We start from the raw sequence: 16,328 nt of genomic DNA, 5'->3' as shown, positions 1-16,328 counted from the left end.
CACACACACACACAGAAGGGTCACTCATTAATAAAGTGCACCAGATGGTTTGTCTGGCGAACAACAGTGATGCGAGTCCAACGGAGCGGGAGATGGATGGATGAAGGGATGTTCGGCGAGGGAGGGAGGGAGGGAGGGAGCTGCATGGAGGGGAATGTGAGATGCTAGTCTCGGGGAGGAACCATAGGTGGAGGTCAGAGATGAAGACATGAAAAAAAAACACACATACAACATACATACGTTCAATGTGTGCATCCTAATGTAAAAAGAAAGCCAGGACAAGAAAGCAAAGACATGAAGACAAAGCGAGAGATTGCTAAGAGAGAGCCGGGGCCCTGATATCCAACTGCGTGGCTCGTCAGTGTGTTTTAGTTTTTTTTGGATTTTCCCGTAATCTCTGCAGGGTTTAACACATAACCCCCCCCCCCCCTTGTCTCCCCCCTCCCCCCCTCCAGCCCTTAGGTACCCCCCCCCCCAACTGATTGCCAGTGATGAATGGGCTTCGGCCACAGAAACACAGGGATGGGGTCCTGGGGGCGGGCGGGGATGGGGTCCGGGGTGGGGGGCGGGCTGGAGAGACAGAATGAGGAAGGATGGATGAGGACGGAGGTAAACTGTGGAGGGGAGCAGAGCGGGAGCAGAGGCCCAGAGGAGAGTGCTTTGACAGCAGAGAAAGGCAAAAAAAAAAGAAAAAAAGAAAGGAGTATCCTAGCGCTATTAGCTTGGGTCTCCGTAATCATCCTCAGGTGTATGGAACTTAGCCTTGATAAATTGAGGCAGACTGCGCGTGTGTGTGTGTGTGTGCGTATGGCTGTGTGTGTGTGTGTGTGTGTGTGTGCGTCTACTACATTTGTATGTCTACACATGCGTCTTTGTATGTGTGAACGTATGTCGGGGCAGCAGGTCTCTTGGCGAGCGCGGGGAGAACTGAGGAAAAAAAAGAGAGGCACGATATGAGCGCGAGAGCAGCTGTAGAGAGAGGGAGACCAGTAGTACTAGAGAGAGAGAGGGAGAGTGAGAGAGAGAGAGGGAGAGTGAGAAGGGGGTGATTAACTGCTCTTGTGGGATGGTGTTTTTTAATTTCCCCTGGTTGTAATTGGTTAAGAACTCCATTATTCCGTCAGGCGGCGTTGAGACTGCTGGCGGAGCGCTAACAGCTGGCCGGTTGCTATTAGCTCCATCAGCCCACTGCACCATCATTTATCTATGCTCGGACACACACACACACATGCACACGCGCACACACGCACACACACGCACACACACACGCACGCACACAAACACACTTGCGCCCGCACACAACGGATACACACACTCATGCACTCAAAAGACACACACACACACTTGCGCCCGCGCACACAACAGATACACACCCACACACTCACATTCACACACGCACGCACGCACACGCGTGCGCGCGGCAGCGGCAGCAGCGTTCATGCAGGGTTCTCCATTTCCTTTTCCATTTCCTTACACACTCTCTCTGTCTGCTGCCACCGTCAAATGACTAGCCGTTTAATACATACATCAGGGGACATAATGGCATGCTAAGGTATGCTAAGTGCGGTATTAAAGGTAGCGCTAGCGGTTAAGTTGCTGTCTGGGCGCACGTTTGACTGGCCATTGATTGATGACAACAGACTCCCGGCTAATAGTCCGTGACCCGCCGCCTAACGTTCTATCGCAGCCCCCTTCGTTTGCATGTGGACACAGAGAAAGACTTTGAACGTATAACTCGCCCTTTGGAGACGAGGGGGGTGGCGATTCGATCCTGTCTGTCTGTCTGCAGACAGACAGACAGACAGACAGACTGACACTACGGATCATAAAACACTTTTGGATCATAAAACACTTTTGGATCATAAAATGTATCCAAAAGTAGAAGAGACGGCGTGAAGTGACGGCGTTTGCCGAATCACCACGCGTTGTGTGTTTGGTGATCAGAGGGAGGCAGCACCTACACAGCACATAGGGACGTATGGTTCAGCCCAGAGCCAGGTGCCTGTAGGGATGGTGGGGGCTTTGTTCCCTGGTAAGAGCCTGAACCGTCCTCCAGGGCAAACCCTCCCGAGACACCGCCCGCCATCGCCCCCCCCCCCCCCCCTGTGTGATCGCTCGCCTTTATTTTTAGGTGTGAAAAAAAAAAAAAAAAAGCAAACGAACAGTACGTTGTTTCCTGAGCTTCCTCCGTCCTCAAATTGAGGCCGTCAGGCGTTTATCTCTCTGGCGTGCGCCCGTGCGCGACGCATGGTCGTCATTACCCTCCGCTCGGGTCTTCCTGGCCACGTCGGGAGAAATGTTCAAAGGCTAGGAGAGAGGGGGGGGCCTCCTTGGATTGTCAAACTGAGGGTTGGAAGATGAGGGTTTCCTTACAGCAGCAGGTAGGCTATAGAGGACGAGCTCCCTGCCATTTGATTCAATCTGCACCTCGGGCCCAGACAAGTAATTTTCTCCCTTTTTCTTTGCCCAGCTGGCACGGCTGTTCCCCTCATCCTCATTGATTTAATGCATTAATATAAAATATGAATTCCCCACTTACACACCGGGGACATGCTCAACATCTTTCCTGCGAATATAAATAACCGGGAGCTTTGGTCCGGGTGTGTATTCAAATACGATGAAGTCCTCAATTTTTTAGTCGCCATGCATTTTTGGCACTGGTTGAAGAAACTCAGGCTCTCATATGTGTCTCTATAGTGCGAGCCACTGCCTCCTTCGGCGCTGTAGTGCTTCATGTAAACCACGCTTCTCTCTCTAATACAGCCACAAGTCACACACACACACACACACACACACACACACGCACACGCACACACATGATCATAGGCTTTATCTTCCATTAAAAACAGATGCCGTAAGAGCTTTGAATCCACCAGAGAAAATGGTTGTGGACCAGAGAAGGAAGGCAGGTGGTTTCCTTTTATCTGCACAATCTGCTTGCGTAAATATTGAAGATGAAACGGGCTAATGCGCTACATTGGAGACGGGGTCCGTCGTGTTTCATAGTGCAGAGAAGGGTGCACCAGCGATACCAGGAGGGACAAGAGGCACTGTGGGCATCACAACACACACACACACACACACACGCGCACGCCACGGACCTCTGTGGTAAAGCATGCACACATCATGTGTGTGCACAAAAACACGCATACACGCACACACATACCACTGACCTCTGTGGTTACACTCACACACACACACACACACACACACACACACACACACACAGGGAATATAAACTGTCACTGTTTTTCTCTTAGGGCCATTGTCCTAAGAGACCATAGTCACACACACACACACACACACACACACACACAGCCATGGATAGGGGGTATTCAGTACTAACATCTGTCTGTCATTAGGGAGAGACACAAGGGCACATACTGTGCTGCCAAAGGCCTTTTAGGCTGAGGCAAGGTCACAATTACCTTGCCCCCAAGAACACACAGACATGTTTGCAAAGGGTGTGTGTGTGTGTGTGTGTGTGTGTGTGTGTGTGTGTGTGTGTGTGTGTGTGTGTGTGTGTGTGTGTGTGTGTGTGTGTGTGTGTGTGTGTGTGTGTGTGTGTGTGTGTGAACTTCACTGAAACACAATCAAAGCTTGGTGGATCTTCTGACTGGAAAACTGCAAACTACAAATGACAGCTATGTGTCTTCTAGGCTTTGTTGGCTGTGGTATTGATTAGACAGGACCCACTAATGCGCACACACACACACACACACACACACACACACACACACATACATATACAATCGAGGTCAGCTCTGGGTTTTTCAGAACACTCATTCCTGTTCACAATCAATTGTACTGGTTTTGGATGTTCCTGAGGGACGACCAATAGAGAATTGAGGTTCTACACTGATGCTTGGCTACCTAGGAGTCTAGATTATAAGGTGTCTGTGTGTGTGTGTGTGTGTGCCGAGCATGCATGTGTGCATGTGTGTGTTCAGCATGTCCATATGTGCTCTGTGTTATGTCTCTCTGGTCGCTCTGTCTGTTTGTTTATGATTCAGATGAAGAGTGTGTGTGTGTGTGTGTGTGTGTGTGTGCGTGTGTGTGCGTGCGTACACATGCTGTTTTGTGTGATTGTATGCACATCCATGTAGTGTCACTTCCCACTAGACGTAACATCCGTCTCTGGCGGTGCGAACAGATGGACCCAGTTGTAACAACCATCTTTCATCATCGCCGTGGTGACAGGCTTACACACACACACACACACACACACACACACACACACTAAAACCAAGTTGTCCGCTTCTGGCATGTCACTGTACGAAAGATAGCATGCACGATTAACTTCTGTAGGTGACAAAATGAACACGTACGCACGCAGGAACAAGGAGAGCACTTGAAAACTGAGCTCAGAAGCTCAGTGAATGTTAACACCAATTTTGTTCTTGCACACGCATGTTTGTGTGTGTGTGTGTGTGTGTGTGTGTGTGTGTGTGTGTGTGGTTGTGTCTGTCTGTGCATGTGCATGCACTAGTTCATTTTCTCATGTCCATCTCAAAACTCATTCACCAACCCTGGGGGTCCTGACTATGTGAACTTTTCTCCTTCCCAACGCTCCTGTAACACACACACACACACACACACACACCAATACGCCAGGCTAACCCTGGCTTACACACACAAACCTGCAGCCCAGGGATGAGTGATGGAGAGGCGGCTTCTTTTGAGGGAGAGATGGGTGTTGATGGCTTTCAGCTAATGTCCTTGAGTTCGGCAGAGGGGGGTTAGGGGAGGGAGAAAAAGGGCGTTTGCTAAGGACCCACCCCATATTCCTTTCACAAGACAAACAAAAGAGGTGCATGCCGTATCTCCATGCTCTTATTTGAGCACACATCAGCCAGGGTCATTTTCTGAGCCCCTGTTTCTTTTTCTTTCATTTTTTTTTAACAAAACACTACGACGAGAACACGGGGAGAGAGCCGGTAGACACGCACAGTGAGGAGCAAAAAAAACACCTTAACCAATGACTACCGAGAGAGTGTGAGAGAGAGAGAGAGGCATACAGAGCGAGGGGTAGAGAGATGTGGAGGGGTTGTTCATGGGAGGGATGATGGAGAACTAGAATGGAGAGGTGCTGTGTGGCTGATTACCGCTGAAAGAGGCCAGTGGAGGAGTGCAGCGCCCCGCTATCTGGCGGATGGCAGGGAGCACAATAACCCCTTTAGCCCGCGCTCGTGTTCCCTCTCATACGTTCGTCCTCCGTACCGCCGTGGCTTTCCTTTCCCCCCATATCCACTGCTTTGCATTTCAGCGCTGCATCTCCTTGTTTTTCTGCAACATTGCCCTCCCTTTTTTCTCGACGTGTGGAGAAAAGAGGCGACGAGAAAAGAGAGGCAAAAGCACACGTGCGTGCGTGTGTGTGTGTGAGCGTGCATGCGTGCTTTGTACTTTCCCTGTTTCCTCCTCAAATTCCTTTCTTCTTCTTCCTCTCCCAACTGTCGTTGTTTCCTTTATGCCCTCATCGGCTCTGCCTACCTTCTCTCTTCCCCTCTGCCCTCTCTCCTGTACTTTCCCGCCTCTTCTCTTCCCCCCCCCGCGTTGCTCCACCTCTCTTGTCAAGGCCCCCCCCCCCGCTCTAAACAAGAGATTAGAGGGAAACCAGGGGAACGCAGCGTTGGCTGCTTCCCCTACTGTTACAGCCAATGGTGCATCCTCTCCATCAGGTTCATAGCCGTTGTGTGCCTGGATAGAACCACCACTTATAAATGCACACACGCACACGCACACACACACACACACTCATGCACACACACGCACACGCACAGGCTGACAGGCAAGGCCGGACTGGGTCATGGAGGAGATTTTGTTTTAAATTATAATTACAGTTCATTTTACACAATATTATGAATTATTCAAACTTTTCGAAATCCCATTCTAAACAATCGGAGGTCCCTTGTATTTAATGATATGGTAATTTCACATTATTTTGTTTGTCTATTCCTTTATTGCCCGCTCACGTGTTTCACACGGCGCAATTTGATCAATTACTGGACGTTTCCTGTCTGGATTTAGACCAGGAAACGAGGCGGTGTGACAAGTCATGGCGTTGGTTTGATGTCAACTAGACACCAATCAAAGGGGATAAATAATATTTAACCACCTGCCCTTGCCTTGTGTTTGGCAACCCTGTGCCTACTCCTCCTCCTCCTCCCTCTGCTACCCAACTCCTCCACCACCTCTTCCTTCCCCTCCTCCCTCTCTTCCCCCAACTCCTCCTCCACCACCACCTCCTCCTCCTCCTCCTCCCTCTCCTCTCCCTCCTCCTCCACCACCTCCTCCTCCCCCTCCTCCCTCTCTTCCCCCAACTCCTCCTCCACCACCACCTCCTCCTCCTCCTCCTCCTCCCTCTCCTCTCCCTCCTCCTCCTCCTCCTACTCCCTCTGTGCACCGCCTCCTCCTCCCTCTCCTCTCCTCTCCCTCCTCCTCCTCCTCCTCCTCCTCCCTCTCCTCTCCCTCCTCCTCCTCCTCCTCCCTCTGCACACCTCTGCCTCCTCCTCCTCCTCCTCCTCCTCCCTCTCCTCTCCCTCCTCCTCCTCCTCCCTCTGTGCACTGCCTCCTCCTCCTCTTCCTCCTCCCTCTCCTCTCCCTCCTCCTCCTCCTCCTCCTCCCTCTGCGCACCGCCTTCTCCTCCTCCTCCTCCTCCTCCTCCTCCTCCCTCTCCTCTCCCTCCTCCTCCTCCCTCTGCGCTCCTGCTCCTCTCCCTCCTCCTCCTCCTCCTCCTCCTCCTCCTCCTCCCTCTCCTCTCCCTCCTCCTCCTCCTCCTCCCTCTGCACACCGCCTCCTCCTCCTTTCCTCCCCCTCCTCCTCCTCCCCCTCCTCCCCCTCTGCTCCCCTCACACCTCAGCCCCTTGACTGCAGAAGCCTGGCCCCGGGCCCTGCTGAGCCCTCCACCATAATGACGACGATGCCTGCATGTGATAATAGGGGGCCCCGCACATACAGGCGGCCTATCCTCCACGCACATGAGTTAGCCTGAGGAGGGCAGGAACCCTTGCATCTGTGCAGGCCGGAATATAGGAGGCACGCTGGCGTATAACTATCCTGCCCCCCCCCACCCCCGCCTCACCCCGCCCCCGCCCTTGCCTCACCCCGCCCTTGCTTTGCCCCCTTCGGCCAGACAAGGCCCAATCAGTGGGCTAATTAGCCGTCTTTTGTAAGTGCTCCCGCCCCCGTGGAACTGATTTCATTAACGACAGCCACACATCAAACATTTCGGTCTGTGGCATTTTGCATCTCATTACGCATGGGGGGAAAGAAGGAGAAGAAGAAGGGGGAGAAAAAAAAGAAAAGTAATGCACAAGGTTAGCACCGGAGCTGAGAAGGGGGTTATAAAGATGGAATTGGAAGCACAACTCTTTCTCTATTAATTTCTCCGTAGGGCTGGTGGGGCTAAGGCAATGTATGCGTCTCTCGCTCCCTTAATGCCAAGTTCCACTGATGAGGTGCTCTAATACTGTAGGAAATGTTTCTCGACCATTGGGGATCTTTTGTCCTTTCCTTTTGGTTATATTGACCTTATAAGTCCTATACGTGATGCCATTAAAGAGGTTTAAAGTGGCTGTGTGTAAAAACATGAATTCCTTGGTTAGAGACTGAGACTGTAATGGTAAAGAGACGTCATTATTCTGTTGAATAAATCTTTACTTGTGGCAATTCACGTGTGTGTGTGTGTGTGTGTGTGTGTGTGTGTGTGTGTGTGTGTGTGTGTGTGTGTGTGTGTGTGTGTGTGTGTGTGTGTGTGTGTGCATTCGCCTAATAGCCATGCATAATAAAAACACATTTCAGAATCGTATTAATAAATACTGAACTTAAGCAGGAGGTGAACCTCATTGACTTTCTGGAAAAAATGTGTTAAACACAGCCATACATATCCTTCTGTTAAACTTCTATTAGTCAAATCAGATTGTTTACAGCTTTTATTCATTTCATCTACTTAAAAGATTTTTTTGCCGGTCTGCTAAGCCGACCAGTTTAATTGTTGACATTATGTCCAGATGTGAAACAGATGATTTTGGTTCAACTCAACCCCCTCTCATGGTGTAGGCGTGTTCTGAAATTGGGCAGTTGGTGATCCATTGACATCAATTATATTCCAAACGAGGGTTGAGAATCTCCCATAGCTGTATCTGTGTTTAGTCACACATACAAACTGCCCTGGCTATGTAGTTTTTCTCCAATCGTTCCCACAAACTGAAAAGCCCACACGTTTTGGTTCTATGTTATGTATTACACAGTTGTAATTATTAAAATCCAGCTGATAAACTTTTGGTTTAGAAAGGTTTGGAAAGACTCAGCGTTGTTGGGGTGTGGTCTGAGGAGGGAAAACAGTCTCTCCCCAGTTAATCGGCTGACAGGATTGACATGAGATTGCAATGGATTTCACCGTTTCTGATGTGTAACGCAACTTAATAACATAATTAGAGGGAAATTAGGGATCGCTGTTGTCCATCACTTTAACCAATGTGACAGCTTGAGTCTGTTCCCATACAGATGGTATACAGGCCTAACTGGCTGCGGTGTAGCTGGCATTTTGTATGAATCAAATGGTCAAATGTAAGCTCATGAGTTGTTATTCTTGTCGTTGTTTATGTCGGTTGTTTTTGTGTTTACAGAAAAAGCAAAGGACTAAGGAGCTGTCCCAACTCTTTCACTCCTACAACCCGTACGACCATAAGGTAGGAGGCCCGCGCGCGCACACACACACACACACACACACACACACACACACACGCACTCTCACACGTCTCCTCTCCTAATAGGTGTCTGCTACTATCATCTCGTATCAGTCTACTGCTCTCCTCCTGCTCCAAGGCTGAGAAGCTGGCACATTGGAAGTGCCATCGTGTCAGCATTTTCTCAGTTTTTCTTTTTTTCACACACATTTACTTAAGTGATCTTTATTTTTTGGTGGGCTTTACCCACAGCCTTTCTTGTTCATCTGCCCTTTCCCTTTGAGTCCCTGATTACCGGGCTCTGTGCCTTGTGTGTGTTTGTGCGCGTGTTACAGATGTGTGTGGGAGTGTGTGTTGTCCCCTTCAGATGGGCATTGCCCGACAAAGTGTTGTGTGGCTGTGCTTTTTTTTTCTAAATTATTATTATTTTTTATCATGACAGTTCATTTAGGCGTGTTTGTAGGTGTGGTCGGCACCAGAGTTTAGGTTCACAAAGGTTTTGACGTTCGCGCTTCTACGAGAACACACACTGTGTGTGTGTGTGTGTGTGTGTGTGTGTGTGTGTGTGTGTGTGTGTGTGTGTGTGTGTGTGTGTGTGTGTGTGTGTGTGTGTGTGTGTGTGTGTGTGTGTGTGTGTGTGTGTGTGTTTGTGCGAGGGGAACTGCACACTGTGGGATTTAACTCCAAACAAAGACGCAGGATTTGCCTTGCATGATATGTATCCTACAAACAAGAAACTACCCTTTCTGCCAATTCACATTCCAACACACATACACGCATCGTACAGTTAAACACGGCTATGAATTGTTATTATACTTGTAGAAAAATGCATATCTATAAATGTCACTATACTAATGTACTCCGGAAGTACATTCAGAAGCCACACAGGTTCACGTTAACATCATCATCCGCGGCTAACATCCATGTACAGATGGCGACATCAAAGTGTTTATCACAGCTGTCAAAGACACTGTGACTAACAGCCCCATATATTCCTGAGTTGCTTTAATACCGGCGACCTCCTCACCGCTCATACCCTCTCCCTTCACTTCCTCTCCAGTCAGCCGCGTGCGTGCGTGCTCGTGTTGTTCTCTCCTCCAGCGCTATGCGCTGGCGGTAATTAAAAGAATATGAGAGAGCGCACGTTTTCACTTCGGCAGGGTATTTAACTAGCTCCCTCCCACACACACCTCCCCAAAAAACACACCGACATTCGAACGCACACACACACACACACACACGCGCCGTGTCACGCGCGCGCGCGCCACACACGGCGCCGACTGTGTTGTCGAGATGGGGAGTAGCAGTTGATGGTACATTAGCATCCAAATCAGATGGTTAGCAGCGGAGAGCATGCCTTGCCCGTGAGATTCCCCCAGGAGTGGTCTTAACTAACCAAGGGATGCAGCGTCATCTCTTTTTCCACTGCCCTCCTCTCCCCTCTCTCGTCTGACTTTTATTTGTTTTCCTTTAATGTGCCACTGGTTCGTGAGCTAGGAGCTCCCACCCCCATCCCCCCCCCTCCCGATAAACAGAGAAATAAAAATCATCCAGGAGTTATAATTGCTGTCACCGGGCTGACATCATGCAACCAATGAAATGATGCGAGGGAGAAGCGGTGGCAGCTTGGAAGGCTTGAGAATATGAATACGCCGGTACATTATACACGGTTTCATCGCTGTTGTGACTGCTGTAACATTGTTTTGGCACTTGACGTGTGTGCAATTGTCCTACTTGCCAGGGAGGAGAACTTTGCCGACTGCGAAGCATCAAGACTTATTAAAAATACATCCACAGTTCCCCCCCGCGCACTTCCTAAAACACTAAGGGTAAAATCAGTCTCAGAGGTAACACAAATGGAATAATTAGGAATGCATAATAGTAAACTGAAAGGTTAATTATTAAAATGAAATGTTAAACGGTGAGACTTTTCCTTAGTCTGCCCTTAAATCCGATGAATAATGACGAAACCCCCAAAAAAATTTGACACTTGAGATGTTTGTTATTCATAATAGGGGCGGTTTTACGACAATTAAATAATATATTTTTGATGTGCAGGGGTGAGTGCCTGCGAGGGACTCTTCACTGCGCCCCGGTGTTTACCAGGACTCACGGTGCCATTATAATGTGTCGTTGGACCGGGGACAAGTTGGCTCCAGACGGAAGCAGGAATTGGAAACGCCAGTGTTTTCCAGGCATTAACTGCTCGTACTAATCCTAATATGGACATGTATATGGGTGGGGGTCGGAGGAGGGGGGGGGGGGGGGGGGGAGGGAGGGGGGAGAAAAAAGGCATTAATGAAGCGCTGAGTCTGGAGACGCTTGGGTTTGGCACTCCTTGGCGAGGCAGCCTCATTGGTTCTTTGCTCCAGGCTACCGTCCAACAGAAACAACACATGCAAATGAGCTAATTGTTGTTGTTCGGGCCCAGGCCCCTAGGTGCAGGCGTCTAATTTCACAGATAGGGAGATGTGGGGGAGTTATAAAAAAAACAACTCCCTCCTAGTATTTTCATCCCTGAGCCGTACAATAGTATATGTATATTTATATATATATTTGTGTGTGTGTGTGTGTGTGTGTTTCGGATGATAAATGTGAAGCATCCTATAGCCAGATGGTGCTCAAGCAGCCCCATCCATCAACGCTGAACAGACCAATAGACAGAAAGCTGGCAGGACACTTGGTCTGGGGCTTAGGCCACGCGACGGACACACACGCACAAACACACCCACACGGACACACGCACACACACACGCACACACACGCACACTTGCCCAATTAAGAATCACATTACAAATTGTATCCGTTTTAGATAAACACACCTGCGATGTGGATTCTGATACAAAGTACAAAGTACAAATTCAAAGTACAAGTATTAAGATTCTTGTCTTATTCATCCGCTGGCCCCAGATTCCCTCCCACAATGTCAATGTCACATTTCTGAGCGGTCGGACATGAATCAGGGACGTCCTCATAAGATAAGAAAAGGTAAATTGTGTTGTCGGACAGCGGGACCACCGGATCCATACGATGCCGGCGTCAGGGTTAACGTGCGAGGTAAATGCCTCCGCCCCGGCGCTGGCGGTCCGGGGAGCAGCCCCTCGACGCACTTGACCCGATGTTAGCCAGCTGGCCAGGGGCAGACCTCGGCCTGAACCCGCTCTGAACCCGGGTCGGCTGGTCGTCGCGGCGACCTGATGTTCCGGCCTCCCTGGCTGCCGCCGTGTCCTTGAAAGTGAGCGTTGTCTAGAAAGTTAGTGTGTGTGTGTGTGTGTGTGTGTGTGTGTGTGTGTGTGTGTGTGTGTGTGTGTGTGTGTGTGTGTGTGTGTGTGTGTGTGTGTGTGTGTGTGTGTGTGTGTGTGTGTGTGTGTGTGTGTGTGTGTAACAATAGTAAAATACCGCTCACACATTTCCCTTCTTGTTCTTTCTGGCTTGTGTGTTTTGGATGATTCTTATGTACTATATTTTGGTTAATATTTCTTATGTGCTCTCAGAAGACCTTTCTGCTGAATTGCACCTGTACTTTTGTGTGTGTGTGTGTGTGTGTGTGTCTGGCCATGAACGAGGCCCGAGGCCTCTCTCCGGCCTATCACTGCTCCCATGTCCAGGTGGCTAATGGGTAAGGCGCATCAAGTAGAAACAAACACATCATTAGTCTGTGTAAACTTTCCACTCCCCCTTTAAACAATCCCTGTATGAATTAGCCTTCCGAAAGAGAGGGAAACAAAGCGTTAATTAATGTCTTAGCATTTCCACACTCCCGCCACCATTGCTCTGCCTCGTATAGTTTTTTCTTACACCAGACAATTAGCCGAGGCAATCTTTTGTTAGTGTGTCCTCATGACTTTAATTTCTCTGCATTGTGATGATTTTTTTCCTGGTTTGCGCTCGTTTACAGTGTTTCGAGAAGCTAACCTTTTGCCTCTCTCTCACTTGACATTTACCTCTGTCGTTACAGACAGCTCACCCTCTCATTCTCTGTTAATTAACAGACTATTCATGGCCATGGGGGGTGGGGGGTGGTGGGGGTAAGACTTATTCCTGAAGAGACAGAGTGGCACAGGGAGCCAAAGAGAGTTGTAAAGATTGTGAGGATTTTTTGTTTAAAGAGAGAGCTTTTTTCCTTCCACTCCATTTAGAAGGAAAATGAATATGTTTTCTTTCCTCCGCTCAACCGTATTTCTCTCTGCGCTCTCACCGGGGGGGGGAGAAACGGTTGGCCTTTACTCAAAAATACAACCTTCTTGCTTTGAAAAAGTAGGGAAATCAAGGTCTGCGTTTTGGTATATAATGCATGCTTTTCGAAAAGTTTAATTTGTAGTAGCCTTGTGTCAATAGGAATTACCATGTAAGTAAAACACTAACTAACATGAATACGTCTGCTCGATGCTTACCTTGATGCTCAGTATTTACCACAAAGCAGGTGTGCGTGTGTGTGTGTGGTTCTTTATGTGTGTGAGGGAGAAAGCGTAGAGAGGGAGCGAGTAAGCAAATGAATGTGTACTATCGGTGCATTCCACTTAGCATTGTGTGGATAATTGCCAGAGCTGCATCACTGCTAGCCTTCCTAATTACTACAGACTCTGCTCTGAATGGGAGCCTAATCACTACTTGCGTCCCCGGACACACACTTAAAGATGTCATCTAGTTGGAGGGGGGACGGGGGGACGGGGTCGGGGGGGCCTCACATAAAAGGACTGTATCTACGATGTTTCCTAATGCATCCACTTCCACGTCTCTTTCTCTGCTGTTACACACTTACCTGCTGCCTTTCTCCTTGAAAGCAACCTCCTGCAAGGGTGGATTAGATATGCTTTGTGTGTGCTTACGAGTGCTGCAGTGTAATACCGTACGCCGTGAGTTCCACGGTTGTCACTACGGTAAATACCCTGGCAACTTTAAATACAAATGAAATGTATTTTGTCCCCTTGTGCATCTCTGTCCATGCCAAACAGATACTTTTATATCTCATTCACCTTTGTCTGTCCAACTACTGTGTGCCAGATTCTGGCTGAGGGTTTTTGTATCTCCTTTGTATCTCCTTTTTTATACTATTTATACTGTATGATGTGTTATATGGACCTGTGTCTGCAATAAAGCTCTATATATATATATATATATATATATATATAGCCAAGGTTACAGGCCCTGAAGAGAAGTCCCAAGTCTATATAAATGATAACATAAATTGCGAGTACATACATTTGTTCTCCCTAAACCCAAACCACTAGAAGGCATTTATGCATGCTACCAATCAGCCCAGCGTATCTATCAAGGACTTCAACCATTAAACACACAGAAAAACACAGATGCACTCACACGCAACACACACACACACACACACACACACACACACACAGACACACACACACACATCTTTTAAAACAAACACCTCTAAGCCTATTCGTTCCTTTCAACCGTGCGCTAACGAAGCCCTGTCGACGTCGGCTATGAGTCAGTTCGTTAGCCGAAGCGGACCCATGTTCCCCCTTGCGCGGCAGTCCTGCATCGCCCGTACGACCGCGGTTACGAATTGTGTCGGACGCGCGCACGGACAAACCCTGTGGTGCGGCATTAAAGCGATCCGTCCTTGTGACGCGGCGCGGCGAGGTCAACAGCCCCCTTGTTCTCTCATGATCACCCGGGCCCCTAATGAAGCCGTATATGTCCTGCAGTGACTCCCGGTCACTGCTCGCGTATCAAAGCATAGGCTGTTCAACACTTTGATGTATCTGTGCCGCGCTCGTTGCATAGGCTAATTGTGGCTAATATGGGGAGACACCGAGGGCGCCGCCCTTTGGTTGCAGTCCTATATGTTCCAGTGTGTCCGTCATCGTAGTTACTAGTATAGGAGCCAGTCACTGACATTTTGCTGTCTGTGCAGCGCGCGGCCTCTGGAAAGGCCAAGTGCTTTAAGAAAGGTTTGTGAACGACAAACACTGAAGTATGTCATTGGTACGATACAAATGACACACGGTGCGCGCATACAAAGTCCCGTGCGTGAGTGCACGTTGTTCGTTTCGCAAACATGTCCTCAATTCAGAAGCGGTGTATTTTCGGCAACGGTTTCATTTTTTGACACGCACATGCGGTACACACGTAATCTTGACGAATAACATCAAGGAAGATACGTTTGAATTGTGGCATATTAAAAACGGGGGTAGAAGGCTCGCCATGAGATATCGGCAGTGAAAGAAAATCCTATCCACACACTCCAACCCGCGTCGAGATGAAAGGCGAAACGGCGACCACCATCAGAGACATTGAGCTCTCCCCCCCTCCGCCCCCCCGCTGTGAGACACACACATCCAGATCTAAACAAAGCCTCACTCCTCGCTCCGCCGCGCCCCCGCGCTCTCGGTGCCTCCGGCGGTGCTTGTGGTTCGTGCCTAACGAACTGCCGTGGATAAACAACGCGGTGGCGTCGGCAAACTGTGCCAGGCGCTGAATGGACGGACGGACGGACGGACGGACGGACGGACAGAGAGCAGCCTTCAGGACGGACGGACAGAGAGCAGCCCCCCCCCGGCGGCCTCTGGGCCCCCTCTCCCACCCCGCCTCTAAACCGCTACCTGAATGGAGGCCTGCGTTAGGGGGACTAGCGAGCCGCGGCCGTCAGGAGGGGTAATTGGGCACTTATTGTTAGATGCTCTTTCATAGGGTAGTGTGAATGCTTTCTTATTCAGCCTCCCCCCCCCCCCCCCACACCCATCCGCATACACTCACACACTCTCAAAGACATGTACGTGCTGCACACACACACACAGTCTCTTAACATATGCACACACGCACGAGCGTATACACGTGCACTTGACAAAAAGCTAATTTAGGTGGGAGTGTACATTCGCACACACACACACGTGTGGGTGATCATAGATTGGTTTGGATGGTATTTCATATTCCACTTGCAATGAAGGCTCGTGGAAATGGCTTGATGGAAATGGACGATGCCTGTTGGTGTTTGCTCTTATTTCTCTCTGTCTCTCTATCTCTCTCTCCCTCTCTTTTTTGGCTAAGATCTCTCTAATGCCCCTGTCGCCTGTGATTTTTGTTTTATTTTGTCTATCCAAGTCAAGGACAAATAAAGCAATTTGAAACAATGAAATGGCCGATTGTTCTATTCAGGCCACAATGTGTGAGTTAGCCTCTTGATTGCTGTGTGGCTCTGGCTGTTTTGACAGCAACCATCATATTCATCATGTCGCTTCAGGCTGTTATGGATTAGCTAGAACCGTGGCCTTTTTTTTGTTTTGTTTTGTTTTTTTGTAAATTCATTTCATCACCAACAACGACATGTGTTGTTGTACTCCCGTAGGTTTTGGGGGAAAACCCCCAGTGTCGAGACTTTGTGTTCTTCAGGACACTGCAACTATTGTGTTTGGGGAGGTTTGAATGTGTGTCTTAATCTTTTTTAGGGTTTCCAGATCCCCTCCTCTTATCGCCTCCATTAACCCTACGCAGACTCTGATAACACACTCGCGCTCACCAATGTACACACACAGACACAGACACACACACACACACACACACACAGAGGAATCAGGCGACCACATGCACAACAAAGATAAACAGCCAGCGAGATAATGGAGAGAGAGACCTTTAAGACGTACGGGGCTGCCTCGGTGAGTCTGCTCAGGGTGG

General features: G+C 49.1%; 1 protein-coding gene across 1 annotated transcript in view; it reads left to right on the top strand.

Moving 5' to 3' along the window:
- cdkal1 (CDK5 regulatory subunit associated protein 1-like 1) overlaps window positions 1-16,328 on the top strand; it is a gene marked incomplete at its 3' end in the record, with an annotated part of 256,138 nt that overhangs the window by 156,165 nt on the left and 83,645 nt on the right. The window contains exon 12 of the mRNA XM_084471876.1: window positions 8,628-8,690. Coding sequence (XP_084328002.1) covers window positions 8,628-8,690 — 63 coding nt within the window. The remainder of the gene's footprint in view (window positions 1-8,627; window positions 8,691-16,328) is intronic.

Source organism: Micromesistius poutassou (genome assembly GCF_964030765.1).
Source record: "Micromesistius poutassou genome assembly, chromosome: 8".
Taxonomy (NCBI): domain Eukaryota; kingdom Metazoa; phylum Chordata; class Actinopteri; order Gadiformes; family Gadidae; genus Micromesistius; species Micromesistius poutassou.
The sequence above is the reverse complement of the archived record's forward strand: the minus strand, read 5'-3'. Positions and strand labels throughout refer to the sequence as shown.